This window comes from Salminus brasiliensis, chromosome 19 (genome assembly GCF_030463535.1).
Source record: "Salminus brasiliensis chromosome 19, fSalBra1.hap2, whole genome shotgun sequence".
In the NCBI taxonomy this organism is placed as follows: domain Eukaryota; kingdom Metazoa; phylum Chordata; class Actinopteri; order Characiformes; family Bryconidae; genus Salminus; species Salminus brasiliensis.
In genome coordinates, this window is record NC_132896.1 from 4,124,319 (window position 1) to 4,142,968 (window position 18,650).

The 18,650-nt window shown below is 43.6% G+C and overlaps 2 protein-coding genes across 4 annotated transcripts in view; one reads left to right on the forward strand and one right to left on the reverse strand.

Moving 5' to 3' along the window:
• The window catches only part of dnajc24 (DnaJ (Hsp40) homolog, subfamily C, member 24), a 30,530-nt gene extending 24,215 nt beyond the window's left edge, over nucleotides 1–6,315 (forward strand). For all 3 annotated transcript variants that reach the window (XM_072664013.1, XM_072664012.1, XM_072664011.1), the window contains exons 4-5: nucleotides 2,726–2,794; nucleotides 4,813–6,315. In XM_072664013.1, the coding sequence (XP_072520114.1) occupies nucleotides 2,726–2,794; nucleotides 4,813–4,949 (206 nt within the window). In that variant the 3' untranslated portion in view covers nucleotides 4,950–6,315. The remainder of the gene's footprint in view (nucleotides 1–2,725; nucleotides 2,795–4,812) is intronic.
• prmt7 (protein arginine methyltransferase 7) overlaps nucleotides 1–18,650 on the reverse strand; it is a 522,441-nt gene that overhangs the window by 451,259 nt on the left and 52,532 nt on the right. The window lies entirely within an intron of this gene.

Sequence of the window (18,650 nt, forward strand, 5' to 3'; positions counted from 1 at the left end):
ATTATTGTTATTATTGTAGCATGTAATGAGTGTATCCATATGACCCTACCATGCTCTCTTTTACTGGGGTATTGCTGTACAATATATTATTATTATTATTATTACTATTATAATTATTATTATTATAGCATGTAATGAGTGTATCCATATACCCCTACTATACTCTCTTTTACTGGGACATTGCTGTATGGTATATTATTATTATTATTACTATTATTATTATTATTATTATTATTATTGCATGTAATGAGTGTATCCATATACCCCTACTATACTCTCTTTTTCTGGGGTATTGTTGCACGCTGTATTATTATTATTATTATTGTTGTTGTTGCATGTATTAAATACACCACCTGCTGTAAGACATGGCTCCTTGCCCTAACCCTAACCCTAACCCATTCCTGGTATTCAGGAAAGGTACTAATGATTATTATCCAACACGACCAGACTCTGCAATAGCTTCTTTCCCCAAGCCATCAGACTTCTCAACTCAACTCAACTTCTGAACTGATGTCTTTTCTGTTACATGCTCTCTCTCTCTCTCTCTCTCTCTCTCTCTCTCTCTCTCTCCAACCATTTACCCCAGATAAAATGGGAAGCATTTTTGCACAAAGCATTTTGCACTAATAACTTTACTTTACTACCTCACTGGACTCTATTTATTACACACTGCATAATTTGCACACTACCCCCAATTATTTATTATCCTCTGTCTGTACTGTGTTGTATTGTCTATCTGCACTTGTTTGTGTTGTACTTGTGTTCTGTATGCGCTGTGTCTATGTTGCACCATGGTCCTGGAGGAACGTTGTTTGGTTTCACTGTGTACTCTGTATGTAGTTGAAATGACAATAAAACCCACTTGACTTGACTTGATCAGGTACTAAGGAAAGCGATCACCACACATCTGGATTTGAGACTCGCCACGTTCTTTTAAGGACTCATTTAAGGATCTGCGTCTGTGGCCTACATTAATCCTATGCTCCTCCTACCTTCCTGGTGATAAATATGCACAGTGGCTTGACGGGTTAATGAGAACGTTTCGCTAATTCGAACGTCGTCTCCGTACGTGCGAAACGGGTTTCCGATGTGTCTTTTGTTTAACATATCGACACGTTTTTCCTCATCTCCACCTCAACCACTTTTTTTTTCCTCTCTTCATGGCATGGGAATTATGGTGCAAATTTCTTTGCCAGACTTTTGAAATGATGTGCAGCCAAAACTGCAATGGCACGCGCTCAGGGCAGTCTCTGGGCTAATTAAAGGCAAACATGTTGAAAAGTGGCACGGGGACGTGCTAATTACCATTCTCTCACAACGGCTGCAGGTTTGTCTGGGTTTTTTTTTTTCTCTCTTTCCTCCGGATGTGTTACATCTTAATCCTTCGTTCCTCTTTACTCCTCATTTTGTTCCCGTGACAATTAATTGTCATATTTCATCATTTTCATATTCAAGAACCTGTCTTTCACACTCTTCATGTATAATCACATTTAGTGACAGCCCTTTCCTCCACAGCCTTTTCTTCATTCTGCACTTGGTCCTTTTGTAAGAAGCCTTTTCCCGAAGCTCCTCGTCTTTCTCACGCAGTGCTCTTTGTCTCTTCATTCAGATGAATGCAGAAAGCAGGACCCTCCTCCACAACACGCCACGCCGTGTTTCACCTGAAGTGACTTTACAGTTTTCTGTCTGTGAAGTGGCCCAGCGCTGCCTTGCCTGGCCTTGATGATCACACGGTTAATATTTAAGCAGGCAAATGTTTGCTCCTCACACTTTCAGGGGGTGCTGGGGGGGGGGGGGGTCTGACAGCTCTCCGCTGGCCCTGGGAAGGCCGCTTGGCCTTCTGCTAAAATGTTAAAGTGAAATGAACAAGCAGGGGATATTTGTAAGATTAAAGCAAAAAATTCTAAGGTGTAAATTAGATTGACCAGTAAACATAAAAACTGTTTTGCAATATTCGGGCTGATAGACTGATTCACGCTGTTCGTTAGAGAAGATGAGCTGCTAATTAATGTGTTCAGTGAAATCCTTTTATTTTTTTAGTATCAGTTTCTGCAAACACTGCAAAAATAAGTCATGTCCTGTGTGTGTGTGTGTGTGTGTGTGTGTGAGTAGTGGTACACACTCTGGACTGCTATCTGTGGTTGTTGGTCTACTGGTGTGTAATAACTGGCTTACAGTCTGTGAATGTGCTGTGTGTGTGATTGCAGTTTGTTAGCATTAGCATTAGCCTCCAATCAGTTCTGAATGGGTTCTTCAGTGCTGGTTTATAAACAGAGGAAGGCAAATGCCGGTTCTCCCGCTGGTAAAACGGAGCGTTTCAGTGAGTTTTATATAAAGGGTCAGATATTATGGCCTGATTTCAGGTTCCACTGCAAAATTGCTCCACACTGCAGAACCTCAACTCCTTTATTTATCTTCTGAGAACGACCACACTGCTGTTGCAGCTGGCTGGGCTATTATTATTATTATTATGTCCGAGTCCCGAGGACACCAGATGGCGCTCTGAACACTATGGTTAAAACGAAGACTCGGAGCTGGAATGGGGTTAAAATAGCCGATACCTGTTCCGTTAACATATGCCAGGGTTGGCCACAATCCCAGTCCACTGGATTGGATCGGGACATCCCTAAAAGAAAATCATCTTGCTATTGCTAGTTTCTTATAGTTCCTCTTTTTCCCCCCTGTGTGTGTGTGTGTGTGTGGGTGTGTGTGTGTGTGTGAACAGCACATGAACTGAAGCAAAGCTGGCCAGTCGATGCCTGTGTTAAACTGGAGGACATGGACTGGGACAGTGGTGAGTGTAATTGCATCCCATCCAAACCAGCTTCTACTGGTAGCTGCTTTCAAATGGTCTTTGATGGCCAAGATAATTGAAAAGCTGGTCATCAGGGCAAAGACATATCCTACACTGGTCAGACAGCTAGTTAAGATGCTAGATCTGTCAGCTTGGTCATGCTGGTAACTTAGGGGTGTAAGAGAATATTGATAGTATCGCAATGTTATGCTCTACAGTAATGTATCAGGTCTCAAAAACACACTTTTAATTGTTTACATACAAAGATTGGTGGCAGGACTTTATACATATGTGACTAAAAGGGCATTTCAAATGTAGACCCTCGTACATCTGCACGAATCACTGCCACAGCCCAGACAGACCACAGACACCAAACCATCTGAACAAAAAATGATACAAAGCAACCAGTACAACTGCATTGCCTAAACCTAATGCTAACCTTCTACACCTAAACCTAATTCTAACCTGAGCCTAAACCTAAACTTAACCTTCTACATCTAAACCTAAACGTAACCTACGCCTCAACCTAAAGCTAAACTTAACATAACCTAAACCTAAACTTAACATAGCCTACACCTAAACCTAACCTACACCTACACCTAAACTTAACCTCCTACACCTAAACCTAATTCTAACCTGAGCCTAAACCTAAACTTAACCTTCTACACCTAAACCTAAACTTAACCTACGCCTCAACCTAAACCTAAACTTAACATAGCCTACACCTAAACCTAACCTACACCTACACCTAAACTTAACCTACACCTAAACCTAAACATAACCTACACCTAAACCTACCCCTTACCCTGTCCTACACCTCAACCTAACCTAAACCTCAACCTAAACTTAACCTAACCTACACATCAACTTAACATAACCCAAACCTAAACTTAACCTACTCCTAGACCTAAACTTAACATAACCTAAACCTAAACTTAACCTACTCCTAGACCTAAACTTAACATAACCTAAACCTAAACTTAACCTAACCTACACCTCAACTTAACATAACCCAAACCTAAACTTAACCTAACCTACACCTCAACTTAACATAACCCAAACCTAAACTTAACCTACTCCTAGACCTAAACTTAACATAACCTAAACCTAAACTTAACCTACTCCTAGACCTAAACTTAACATAACCTAAACCTAAACCTAAACTTAACCCACACCTAAACCTAACCTACACCTAAACCTAAACTTAACCTACACCTCAAATTAAACTTAACCTACAACTAATTCTAACCTTAAACCTAAACTTAAATCATAACCTACTAAACCTAACCCTTACCCGACCCCTAACCCAATCTTAACTACAGTAGAATGTTAAATTCGTATCATTTCTGCAGGAGCTTCGTAACCCCTGTATTATGGTATGTGGATCGTATCGCCAGGTTCTTACCACTCCCGGTCAGTGCCCAGGCCTGCTGGTAATGTGCTTGATCAGGCTGGTCATGCTGATTGATTAAACTTGATTAAACTCAAAAACACACCCTATGCCGGTGAAGAGCCAAGCTGGTCATCTAGAACTAGTCTAATGAGCTTGAACTGGTCAGCAGGGATGTCTTGCTGCATTGTATCGGACCATACATCACCATGTCCCCCCACACCTGTTACAGACAGCAAGCAGATCAGCACTCAGTACACAGCTTCTGTAAACAGCCCACCTGAACAAACAGCTCTCATCTGCCCGTGGACAGTTCCGCCTCGAGTCCCACGTCCGGCAGTGGAGTGAGTACCGCGCGGCAGCGGTCACTGTCCTGTCCCGCTAGCCCTGGGCCCTTGAGCAGAGCTCTTAAACCCCCTGCAAAACGCCTGCTCCTGCCCTCAGACCCCGTCCCCCCCTCCCTGACTTACGTGTCTCTCAGGAACAAAGCTGTGATAGGTGAAATGACAGTGAGGCAGCAGACGTTAGACCATAAAGCGATCTCCACAGACTCTGACTGCTTTCCCCATGACTTTTGGCACACAATGATGGCTGCTGTGCTCCAATCAATATTTCACCTCCGTTTCAGAGAATGAGTGTTACTCCTACAGCTGCCGCTGTGGTGGGGAGTTTCACCTGGAGAAGGATGAGGCGGAGGAGGAGGAAGACTCCGTGGTGTGCTGCGACACGTGCTCGCTCAGTATTGAAGTGAAGAGCTGTGGATGATGGCTTCTGACTGCACGGCAGAAATATTAATGGTGCCTCAGATGGTTCTCTGAGCGACGCCATGGAGGTAGAACTTCAGGTCACTTTAAAGCTCTAATGACCCTTCGCTTGATGAAGGTTCTCCACACTCACACACCGCTGTTGTAAGCTTTTGTAAGTGTATGTAAGCTTTCTGCAGAGATGCCTTATGCAGAGGGGGGTGGTGGTCTGGTTTCTATGGAAAAAAATAAAAACTGTTTATTTTATGTGTCATCATGTGTCATAGCTCTCGAAATTAATTTTTCATACCATTAATATGATCCATTTCACCTGAGAAACTCTGCATAAGGGTTGCATAAAACCTTTAAGATGTGACCATTCAAAAAAACGAATGGTCATTGCATTTGAAAGGCAGCCATGGTTTTGCATAGAGCATAGACTATTTGGACAAATGTATTGGGACACCTGCTCATTTCTTCTCAAATCAAAATCAGGAAGAAAAACAAGAAGAAGAGGCTCATTCTGCTTTTGTTTACATAATTTGGAGCATTGCTGTGAGGATTTGATTGCATTTAGTGACAAGAGCGTTAGTGAGGTCAGGATGTTGGATGAGGATCACCACCCCACTTAATCCCAAACTCATTCCAAAAGTATTTGATGGAGCATCAACCATCATCATTCCAGAGGTTATTTCCACTACCCCACAGCTCAATGCTGCTGGGGGGCTGTATACCCCTTCAAGATGTGACCATTCAAAAAAACGAATGGTCAATGCATTTGAAAAGCAGCCATGGTTTTGCATAGAGCATAGACTATTTGGACAAAAGTATTGGGACACCTGCTCATTTCTCCTTAAATCAAAATAATGAAGAAAAACAAGAAGAAGAGGCTCATTCTGCTTTTGTTTACATAATAAGCATTGCTCATTTGGAGGATTGCTGTAAAGATTTGATTGCATTTAGTGACAAGAGCGTTAGTGAGGTCAGGATGTTGGATGATGATCACCACCCCACTTCATCCCAAACTCATTCCAGAAGTATTTAATTGAGCATCAACCATCATCATTCCAGAGTTATTTCCACTACTCCACAGCTCAATGCTGCTGGAGGGCTTCTATAGCCCACGCCTGGCATTATTAGGCAGCATGGAGCCAATAGGTCCATGTTTATCTGCTCCAGAGAGTCCTATTCTATTGGCAGTACTTCTCTACAGGGACTAGACAAGCTGTATGTGTGTGTGTGCAATGGGTGCAATGCATTCATTTAGAAGGGATGTCCAGAAATATTTGGACATGGAGTGTATTTTGCTATTTATTTGCTTTGTGGTGTTAAATAATGCCACCTGAACTTGTTTAATGTATTTTGCATTATTAAAAAAAGGAATTTCATATACATGTCCCGAACATCATTTCCCCCAAAATCCTGGATGCTCCACATATTCTGTTGTCTGGATGCCGAACGGAATATAAGGCATTAAATTCTCGTATAGGCCTACTTCACAGCCAGTGCGTCATCAGATAACTCTTTAAGGAAGTGGGTCGCGTCTTTCTCTTCCCCAAAAGCCCTTAGGTCATTCCCTCAGAGCTACTCGTGCTCTTTTTCACAGAACAGACCAGACGCTAACCAGAGCAACGTGGCATTTTTCCCCAGCGCTCCCCTTCGCCCTACTCCCCCCACCCCCCGCCCCCGGCTTTGTGGGGACAGTATGGCTCAGTAACCTCCGAGCTCTTGTTAACTTTGTTTGCATGTAAATAAATGCGTTTTTTCCCTTCCTCACAATGAAGTCACAAACTGCCTCCACACTTCGCTAGCCGAGACCAATCTCCCCTTTTTATTTTTTTCCCCCCTCTGTGTTTTATTGTCCCTCTTTTCCCCAATAATCAGGGGATCTGCGAGGTTACATCATTGGAAGAAGGTCACGGGTTGATTAAGACTTCAAACGCAGTCATTAGGCTGTTCGCTGAAATCTGTCCTCTCACAGAAGAAACGGCTCGAGTGGCGCAAAAAACCACGCTTTTCATCGGCGTCCCCTCCTGGCGGCCCGGGCCGAAGCTGGACCTGCCAGTGGGCCTGCAGCGGACCGAATCCTAATCCATACTGACATCAATTAGGGATAATCTCATCACTTTTAGAGAGTGGGCTTGTCAAAGCTCTAATTACGTCTGCTGTCCCCTCTATATGTGCAGACAGGATCAACAACACATTGTAGTCCAGTGATGGGCAACATCATGCTATTTTTGTGAAGGCCTAACTTTTCACCTGGTCTGCACTCTGGATTTCTGACGGAACGACAGACGCCTCCTCCAGCCGTTTGTTTTTGGTGAAGCATGTTTGAAAGTTCAGTCTTTTGTTTGTAGTTTTTTAATGAACATTAGCTTACTCCGTTCCTAGAAGGTTCCTGGAAGAGTAAGTGTAAGAGTTCAGTGTTATTCAGGGCTGGGTTTCCCAGATGCTTCTTAAATGGGCGAGTGAGCATCATACCGAACACTCTCTCTCCAACTCAAGATGATCTTAAGGCTTGGTTGCTTTTGGGAAACTGGGCCCAGTTTAGGTTTATTTGCTTTTCACGGTAAACACCAGGAACTGTATAGAGATTTTAGACTCAGAACCCTTAACAAGTAGGCTGAGGGTGATTGTGGTGAGGGGAGAAATTAAAAAAGGCATCCATGAGAGGAACCAAGACCAAAAACCACTAGATATTAATTACAATAGAAATACAATAAATAACCAATAGATATTATATTATATGTGGTGCTTGCAGTCGAGTTTGAATGGCACTGGTGTCGTACTATAGCCCAGACTGACATTTCTTAGAAATTACCCCCTCAATACATAAACCAGTATACTGAACTGGCATTATTCCTGGACAGGCCATCATATTGGTTCCATCAGTGGAAGGAATAAAGAGGCTCCCCTACCAGAATTGAGACTTTCACACTATTTAGAGGTTGGCGGTACCTGCTATGGCCTACACACACTAGTGGGTGTTTCTGCAGCAGCTACTTTAACATTGCCCAGTTCTAGAGAGTGAGTGGACCTGCATCAACCACAGTCCTGTTCTTTCTAACCTTTGTAAGTCTTTGGTGCTGACGGCCATCATTCATTTGATCATTTTTCATTCATTTTTTTAAACCATTTTTTTTTCTTGAATGTAAAATTGAGATAATTTGGATATTTATCAAAAATCAAAATGCATTTTTTGGCTCACAGTGTTAGGAAAGCAAATACATCTGAAGACCCATGATTGGTGGTATGGGCACTAGCTATAGGTCATTGCAAGTTGAGCATTTCTGCTGCTCAGTCGGGATTGTTGCCAACATCAGATTTAGCTTATCTAGCGTGTTAGCAAGCAAATAAACGAGGGAACGCAGGTAGGAATACTAGTTCCTTGTCTCATCTGGTTGTTCAGTATTCTCACATGCTGAGAGTATTCAAAAGGTTGGAACAACAACAAAAAAAGGTACAGTAATCTTTCTAGCTTTGGTTTTTTAGAGCATGCTCTGACGCTCATCGTTCGGTTGAGAGTAAAGGCTGGTGCAGAGTCCAGCTCTCAGGTCATATTCCATGTTCAAACAATGGTTATTCTTCTTATAATCCAGGCTTGTAATGGCTTATTATTTTGAGAATCATAATTTGGTGAGATCTGGTCGTTCAGATCCAGCAAACATGCTTAATCTTAATTTGCTGAATCGGTCAAATATTGCCATAATTCGCGGTATAGCAGCTGGGTTTGGTTGGAGTTGTTCTTATGGTGCTGCTGCTGGTCAGTGAAGGAGTGTGGTGTTTGCTTCGCTGACCTTTACTGCACGTCTATCTGTGCTGCATATTTAATATGGTGTACAATACTTCTGTGTAGCGCGGCCTGATAGTTAGCTGGCTGCTGTTGCTTTTCCGGCCATTTAGCTGGTCTTGGAGTTTTATGGTGTTGTATAAACCCTCAGTCAATCAGAGTGACCTTACAGGTAGCCTACATACTGGGCGGTTTGTGCTCGTCTGTCCACTGTCCACTGTGTTCTGCGATACCTTTGGAGGTCAAATAAGAATGTAGCTGTAGTTCCATGAGCTCTAGACAACACTGAATCACTCTGTAGATACAGTTGCTAAAGTTCCTGGAGGATGTTCCTGCCAGGCATTCGGCAAAACAACATGCTAACAGTATAAGATCCTTGAGGAACCGGTAAAGGTTCTTTAGTTTCAGTTTCCTCTTAAGGTGCTTTGAGGAACCTTCCAGAAAAGGTTTTAAGAAGAAAAGAGATCCTTAAAGGTTCCTCTCAGTTTTAAACTGGAGAACCTCCATGGATCTATATTTCCAGCAGTGTGGAGACTATAAAATGGAAAAGACAGACATTACACTGGATGCAAGTGTGGTTCATTAACCATCAATATGTAAGGTTCCTCAAGGATCTTCTACATTTAACAGTGCAGTAGAACATCCTCTACAACCACATGTGTGAGTAGTGTTAGCATGGCGTGGTTTAAAAGCTTAGTAGTATTGAAAGATATTAGCATTGCTAGCAGAGTGAAATCCAGATGGACACGTTTAGCATGACGATAACATCTATGCAAGCTTTCAATTAGCCTCCTTAATTTCTTTGTGTGAAAACGGTAGTAAAAAGTTTAGCACATCAGCAGGTGAGCCTAGCCCAGTATGACCTCAGATGCTTAATGTATTTTCTCACATTATTGGAGGCGTGGAAGTCCCGTTGTGCCCTGGTGTGTGTGTGTGTGTGTGTGAGAACGGCAGCGGTAACCTTAAACCCCCGTCAAGTGAGAACCGGCGGGTTTCACTGATCTCCCACTCACTTCACAGGTATCTCTGAAAAGCGTTTCCCTCAAAAGAGGGCCTGGGCTCGGAGGTGGAGGGGCAGAAAGCCACTCTTTTTCTTTTAATTAACTTTCTTCACGTTCTCTCTCCTCCTGTTCTCTCCTTGAACTCAGCCATAATCTCAGGCAGACAAAAGAAGACCCTCCCTCCACCCCCTCCCCTCCCCTGCTCCGAGTTCATATCCCAGCTCAAATCTTTAAAATGGTTTCCCTGTTTTGGCCAAGACTGCAAATGTAATTGTGTCCCTGGGCTCATGGGTGTTAGCCACACAAAAGTTGGCCTTCGCAGGCATCAGCAGGTGTTAGTTCTTGATTGGCTAATCAGCTGCTAGAAAGAGGAGAGCTCAAACTGTTGCATTTTCTCATTTTAGGTCTTATTTATGGATTTATACATTATTGTGAAGGGCTAAATGGGCTAAATGTTGAGCTGGAGAATTTTTTTGTCATACAAAGAATTTATCTTGTTGCAGAAGTCAAACATAACATAAAATAAATATTGAAAAGATATCCTTACTGCTGTCCCAATCCGATCCAGGCATATGTTAATGGATCGGATATTGGCTATTTTAATCGCAATCCAGTTCCGAATCTTTGTTTTAACCACGGTGTTCAGAGCACCATCTGGTGTCACCATTAACAAACATTATTACGCTCCTTTTTTACCAGCGGGAGAACCGGACAACCGCTCGCTCACCTTTCTCTGTTTATAACTGAGACTGAAGAACCTGTTCAGAACCGAGTGGAGGCTAATGCTAATGCTAATACACACACATTCGCTATAGAAACCCCAATCACACACACAGCACATTCACCTACTATAAACCAGTTATTACACACCAGTCCGGCCCGGAATGGGAATGACGGAGGCGCAGTTCTCCCTGTTCCAGTCAGTGGAGCGTTAGCATAATCCTGAAGCTGCTGTTTTAAGGTACAATTGTTACATAATGTTGCTTTAATAAAGTCATAATTTCTGTTGGTGCAGGAGTTAAACATAAAATTAAATAAATATTGAAAAACATATGCTATATATAACTTAGCCAGTGCACAAACAATCTGCAAGTAACAGGAAGTGCAATTATTGCTGTCCCAGTTCGATCCAGGCACATTTTAATGGATCGGATATTGGCTATTTTAATCCCAATCAAGTTACGTCTCTGTTTTAAGCTACAATTGCTACATAATGTTGCTTTAATATGATCTGCTACAATGTAGAGTGAGACATGTTTGATAAAAAATAATTGATAATTTTGTTTTTAATCTTATCAGATGTCAGAAAAATACAATTTCTAATCAACCACCCACAGTTATAGCCTGTCAGACACACTAGGATGACTAAACAGTGTCTCATAAAATAGATTTAATTTTTTTTCATTTATATTTTTTATCATTACTTGATATTTTGGTTTAAACAATTTAAAAATATAAATATAATTTATAAAAAGTCTTATTATCTATATTCTCTATTTTAAAAGGAGGTGATTTTGCATTTTTGCCTTTTAAGGCTGTTTATTATTGTTGGTAAACAAGTGTTTATGTATTAATGTTCATATTTAAGCTGCATGCTTTACCCTCACAGACACACACATTGGTCCTACAACATAGGCCTACTCAAAGCCCCCCGGCCACAACATCCCAAAAACATTGGACGCCTGTGTGTCCCCAGTATTGATTAGTTGTTTTTTTGAAAACCAAAATATAGTCACCCTAAATAAATGTAAACCATATCAACCACCCCTAAACCCCTTGTTTTAACCCTCACTGGAAAATCCACAATTGGGCCTTTCCATGTGCAAAATAAAGGTAAGGGGACCGAGCTCATCTTCTACTACAGATCTCAACCCAACAACTAACCTATTCAACCCAGGTCACTCTTCAGGAACCAGTGTTTGGTTTTGTGCGTCTGTCTGTTTTCTCTTCGTATCAGTGTCTCAAAAGCCATAGCTAACAAAGACGGCCTGTCCTCTGCTCAACCAAGCAGTAATGTTTACCATAAAGATCAGGAAGAGGGATTCAGGGGGTTCGGACAGTTCTGACTTCCGCACTGAATCCTGAGAGTAAACAGAGTCAGATGGCTGTTTAATGTTGAGGAAATGGCTAATAGCTTAAATGCTAAAGCTCTAATGTTCTAATGCTAATGTGCAATCCCAGTAAAACAAGATAACTGAGTGTTTTGGGACTTTTGGTGCTGTGTGGAACCTTTTTCCACATTTTCATCTGTCATAAGGAGAACTATTTGAGAACCCAGTCCCTTAATCAGTGACACTCTATGTGAGAAAGTATGACACACCACCCAAATACTACCTGCTCTGTGGTGGTCAGTCATGTGGGGTCCTGACGATTGACTATCAGGATGAAAGGAGGCAAATAAAGGGTGCACTCCAATCAAAAAGGGTTCTTCATAGAACAAAAATGAAGATCTTTGACACACAACAATAGTGTAACTCAATATAGACCCCTTTTTAACTTTAACTAGCCATTGAAATTAAATGCTAGCATAAATGTAGAGTGGTATTCCTGCCTGCCATCTCACGTAAGGCCTTGTTGAGGCCTATAGAAAGCAGTAGCATTAATAATTTACACACAAAAGTTTTAAAACATTGAAAAACACTTGATTTTAGGCATGTTTTAATGGATCGGGTCTTGGCTATTTTAATCCCAATCTAGTTCCGACTCCTTGTGTTTAACCACAATGTTCAGAGCTCCATCTTGTGTCCTCAAGATGCCATTAACATATCATTTCCCAGCCGGCTGCAGCAGTGTGGATGTTCTCAGAAGGTAAATAAAGGAGTTGAGGTTCTGCAGTGTGGAGCTATTTTACAGTGGAACCTGAAAACAGGCCATAATTTCTGACCCTTTATATAAAACTCTCACTGAAACGCTCTGGAGAACCGGAGAACCGCTCACCTTTCTCTGTTTATAAACCAGCACTGAAGAACCTGTTCAGAACCGAGTGGAGGCTAATGCTAATGCTAACACACACACATTCGCTATAGAAACTGCAATCACACACAACACATTCACCCACTATAAACCAGTTATTACACACCAGTAGAGCAACGACCACAGATACCGGTCCATCACAAATACTTGAAGTGATTGGACTGCAGTGTTGTAAAGGAGCTGGGAGCTGATTGGTCAGGGAGGAGAGTCAGACTGGATTAGAAGATATTAAACACTATAAAACAGTGATTTTAGACGCCTGAATGTCTGATTATAGATAATAAAGATAATTTACTAAACTGTTTAATCAGCAGCTCATCAGATCTAATCTATGTGATCGGACTGGATTGGTTTCGTCTGATATTTGGCATCGGACTGTTGAGAAAGATGTTGGAATTCTCTTGTTTGTAATGACGGCGGCACCTGTGCTGTCTGGAGAGCGCTGGGTTCACTTGTCCTTTGGTTATTTGTTGGTTGATTTTGTGTGTTGCATTTTATGGCCCTGATATTTCTTCCAGTGAGTGCAGAAGGTAAAATATGCTGGATAGAATGTGTGTGTGTGTGTGTGTGTGTGTGTGTGTGTGTGTGTGTTGTGGAGGTTGTTGGATTGCGGGCGGCACTGTGCCTGCGCTCTTATTGTTTCTTTGTTTATGACGGAGACTGTGTGTCAGAGAGCCAGAGGTTTGCTGCCCAACCCATCATCCAGCTCACTCAACTGGCACTAACACTAACAGCCCTTCGTACAATCCTGGACTGCTGCGTATGTGTATGTGTGTGTGTGTGTGTGTGTGTGTGTGTGTGTGTGTGTGTGAGGGAATAAGCAGGATAGAGTGATCGCTGTGCATTCAGCAGCGTTAAACCAAAACTTCACCTCGCAACACTTACGCACAACACAGTGCCATCAAAAGTGGACGCAAATTCAGCTTTCTGCTAAAACTACTGCAGCCCTCCGCCCCTTGGACAACACCCCCTCCACCCCACCCCCCACCCCGGCGATGGCAGGCAGAAAATAAGATGTCACGAGTGAAAGTTGGATACAACAGTTGGATTTAAAAGCCTATTTACACGTTTGTTGTGAAAGCAGTTGCCAGAGGGGAGTCTGGCTGTGATCGTGTCCCCAATGTGAGCGCCTCGGCTGGAGCCTAGAGAAGCCTGCGGGCCCTGGAGTGCCCCCCACCCCACCATCCCCCATCCTGAAGCCCTCTGCAAGCCCAGACCTGCCTGAACCTGACTTAAAAATAACCCCAGATTGTTAATCACACACAAACGTAACCCATCCCCCCCCCCACACACACACACACCCACTCTGCACCCTCCCTTGTGTTCATTATGTTGACCCCTTCACTGCAAAGGCCCCCATGTGTCTGCTTCTAAATGTTCTCATGTCATTCAGATTGGCACACACAGGCCTTCTCTGACTTGCGAGGCCAATGTTGTTTTGGAGCTGCGCGTCCCAGGGGGGGTAGCGCACAGATAATCGGCCATTAACTGTAAACTGAAGGTTGGATGTTGAAGAGGGTTCGTCTGACTAAGCCTCGTTTGGCTGCGAGGGTCCAAATGTACCCGGAGCCAGGCTGCTAATTGGTTATTGGCCATCAGTCATGCTGCTGATTGGTAGCTGCTTGGAGTGCAGTGTAGTGATGATTGTGATAATTGGAAAGAATTACACTGTGTATCCTTCACAAGCTTTCACCACCGCAGCTGAGCAGTTGAGTTCATTTCTAGCCCCCCTGTTGGGCTCCCGAAGCACACTGCCCTCTGCTGTTCTCCAGCCATGGGATCAGGGAGTGTTTTCCTGGTGTTGCTACAAGATGCCTTGGGCTCTACAAGAATGCCTGGTTGCTGGAAGGTTTCAGCATGGAATTGAACATGTAGTTGGTCATGATGGCTGTGAGCAGAGGTGAATAATCCATCCATGAACCAGGATCCAACTCGTGTTAGTGGTCGAGGAACCTTTTTTGGTGCTATTCGGAACCATTTTTTGTATCTTTTCTTTAAAATTCATCATCATTTGTTAATGCAAATAACTAATTATGCATTCAAGAACCAGAGAGAGAACCATTACTGATGGCTCTTTGACTCTTTGACAATTGTGGATCAGTTTTTTGGTGCTATATTGAATCATTTTACAAAAAAAGGTTCTATTAAAATGTATTTTCCATCATAGTGAGGAGCCATTTGACCATGTGTTGACCATGTGTATTATTTATGCATTAATAGGTTCTTAAATTATTATTTTTTTTAATTCTACCCAATTTACAATCCCCATTCAGGTGAGCTCCGCCTATCACTAGCAAATCCTCCAACACTCTACTGAAGGTAAAGATGTCTCCTCCAACACATGTGACTTCAACACCACTCTTTTCCAACTGCCACTGATGCAGCATCGCCCCGCTCTGACGCAGTGAAACTTCGGGCGTGCTGGGTGCTTCTGAGACTGGCAGGTAGGACGTTAGCCCCATGAGCTAATTTAACTAAGAGCCTCGGGAGCACCCAATATGTCCACTTCAGCGGAGCTTCATAACCGAGCCATTTCTCTGGGTAAGGTGTTCTGGTGTTCTGGTGTCCCTCCACAAAGTTGTAAGTGCAAGACGCACGGCCGCTCAGGCAGATGTTTTAGCTAAACCTAGTGCCTTCAACCACAGATGCAGGTCCTCTTGTTAAGAAGTTATAATATATACTTCATATCACTGCTGTTCAAGCAACATTCTGGACAGAATTGAGAAATTGGGACCCCTCGGCTCACTGTATGTTTAGTACCGCTATGGTTGTCATCTATATCAGTGGATCAGTGGACGTAGCCAAGAAGACCTGAGCAAATCTGAATCTGAATCCCTGTGTGACTTCTCATCCTGTTTTTCACTCCCAGTGTGACTGCGATTTACTGGAAAACATTAGTGACATCCCTCAGGAGAGAGGGCTGATTCCACAGTGGTGGGTCAGTGGATCTAGGCGATGTTTATATCACTGGCAATTCAAGGCCAGTGTTTAGCCTAATGCCCAGTGGCAGCAGTGAACTAGTTACTGGGCCTAGTTGCTGAAGCGTTTCACTTTGTAGTTAGTGATTTATTGAAGCCTGTGCTGATGTAGATGTACATCTAGCAGTGTTAACTAGCTTTTCAACACAACACAGATAAGATCAGAGTGCTGCGGGTTCTGTTGAGCACCAAAAAATGCTTCTCCAGAGTGACTTACAAAAGTGCTTTACTTTTTACTCAAGAAAAACCTCAGCTAGTTTGAATAGACTAAAATTCAGAGATACCTCTAATCTTAGACACGACTAAACACAAGTCAATATGGAGACCATAGTACTCTACACTTCGCCAAGTACTCTCAGATGAGGAGGGTCTTCAGTCTGGGTTTGAAGACAGCGAGCGCTGGACTCTGCTGTTCAGACACCCAGGGGAAGTTCGTTCCACCACTTCGGTGCAGGAAAGAAAAAAGCCTGGACGCTTGTCAAAACAGCCCGGACGCTTTTTAGTACTATACAGGACCCTTCATCTGCCTACACTGTAGAGGTATATATACTCAAACTGTTTTAGTGAAGGTAGTAATTCTGTATACAGCTCCATACAGTACATCCTCAGTGGCAGGACCGGCCCAAGCCTTTATGGGGCCCAAAGCATTTTCATTTTCATTTGAGCCCCCCCATACCACCACCTCAGCATCAGATGCTTCATCATTATTTCATAGGGAGAGAGATATTGTGCAATGCGCTGCCGCGCCCGGGCCTTTATCCACCACCCAAGTGGCGCATATCTGCATTTGCCCAACAGTGGCAGCAGCAGCCAACAGCAGAAATTGATTAACCTAGTATTGTTGTGCCAACTATTAAAAAAACAATGTTATTTTTAAAGTATGTATTTTTTATCATGATACTCGGTGCTCTTGGTGGCCCCCTGGTGACGTCAGGGCCCTAAGTGGCCGCGTAATTCTAGTATGCATTGGACCGGTTCTGCTTGGTGACCATAAGTAAGGATATCTACTCTATTAAAATGATTGACAGTACTTTCCAAGCTATTCACATTATTTGGCCACGCCCACTTTCTCGAGTTGGTTTCTACCGCCTTTGTGTTTGAACTCCCAGTCATTTCGTATCAGATGGTTTTTACGGTCGTATCGTATTCAAAGTCAAGTCAGGGTCTGAAGAAGGCTTCTGCTGTGGACAGTGATCATACAGTAGCTAGCTAGGCTAACCCGGCACTCCAACAGGCTATTTATCAGTGCCGTGGATTCTATATCTCTGGGGCTGATATACACTGTAATACGCTGCAGCTAACTGCTCTGGGGCTGTAATACGCTGCGGCTAACTGCTCTGGGGCTGTAATACGCTGCAGCTAACTGCTCTGGGGCTGTAATACACTGTAATACACTGCAGCTAACTGCTCTGGGGCTGTAATACGCTGTAATACACTGCAGCTAACTGCTCTGGGGCTGTAATACGCTGCAGCTAACTGCTCTGGGGCTGTAATACGCTGCAGCTAACTGCTCTGGGGCTGAAATACACTGTAATACGCTGCAGCTAACTGCTGCGTACTAACTGCTGCGTAATACGCTGCAGCTAACTAACTGCTCTGGGGCTGTAATACGCTGCAGCTAGCTGCTCTGGGGCTGAAATACACTGTAATACACTGTAGCTAACTGCTCTGCTCTGAAATACACTGTAATACACTGCAGCTAACTGCTCTGGGGCTGTAATACGCTGCAGCTAACTGCTCTGGGGCTGTAATACGCTGCAGCTAACTGCTCTGGGGCTGTAATACACTGTAATACGCTGCAGCTAACTGCTCTGGGGCTGAAATACACTGTAATACACTGTAGCTAACTGCTCTGGGGCTGTAATACGCTGCAGCTAACTGCTCTGGGGCTGTAATACGCTGCAGCTAACTGCTCTGGGGCTGTAATACACTGTAATACGCTGCAGCTAACTGCTCTGGGGCTGTAATACGCTGCAGCTAACTGCTCTGGGGCTGTAATACACTGTAATACGCTGCAGCTAACTGCTCTGGGGCTGTAATACGCTGCAGCTAACTGCTCTGGGGCTGTAATACGCTGCAGCTAACTGCTCTGGGGCTGTAATACACTGTAATACGCTGCAGCTAACTGCTCTGGGGCTGTAATACGCTGCAGCTAACTGCTCTGGGGCTGTAATACGCTGCAGCTAACTGCTCTGGGGCTGTAATACGCTGCAGCTAACTGCTCTGGGGCTGTAATACACTGTAATACACTGTAGCTAACTGCTCTGGGGCTGTAATACGCTGCAGCTAACTGCTCTGGGGCTGTAATACGCTGCAGCTAGCTGCTCTGGGGCTGAAATACACTGTAATACACTGTAGCTAACTGCTCTGGGGCTGTAATACGCTGCAGCTAACTGCTCTGGGGCTGTAATACGCTGCAGCTAACTGCTCTGGGGCTGTAATACGCTGCAGCTAACTGCTCTGGGGCTGAAATACACTGTAATACACTGTAGTTAACTGCTCTGGGGCTGTAATACGCTGCAGCTAACTGCTCTGGGGCTGAAATACACTGTAATACACTGCAGCTAACTGCTCTGGGGCTGTAATACACTGTAATACACTGTAGCTAACTGCTCTGGGGCTGTAATACACTGTAATACACTGTAGCTAACTGCTCTGGGGCTGTAATACGCTGCAGCTAACTGCTCTGGGGCTGAAATACACTGTAATACACTGTAGCTAACTGCTCTGGGGCTGTAATACGCTGCGGCTAACTGCTCTGGGGCTGTAATATGCTGCAGCTAACTGCTCTGGGGCTGTAATACGCTGCAGCTAACTGCTCTGGGGCTGTAATACACTGTAATACGCTGCAGCTAACTGCTCTGGGGCTGTAATACGCTGCAGCTAACTGCTCTGGGGCTGTAATACACTGTAATACGCTGCAGCTAACTGCTCTGGGGCTGTAATACGCTGCAGCTAACTGCTCTGGGGCTGTAATACAC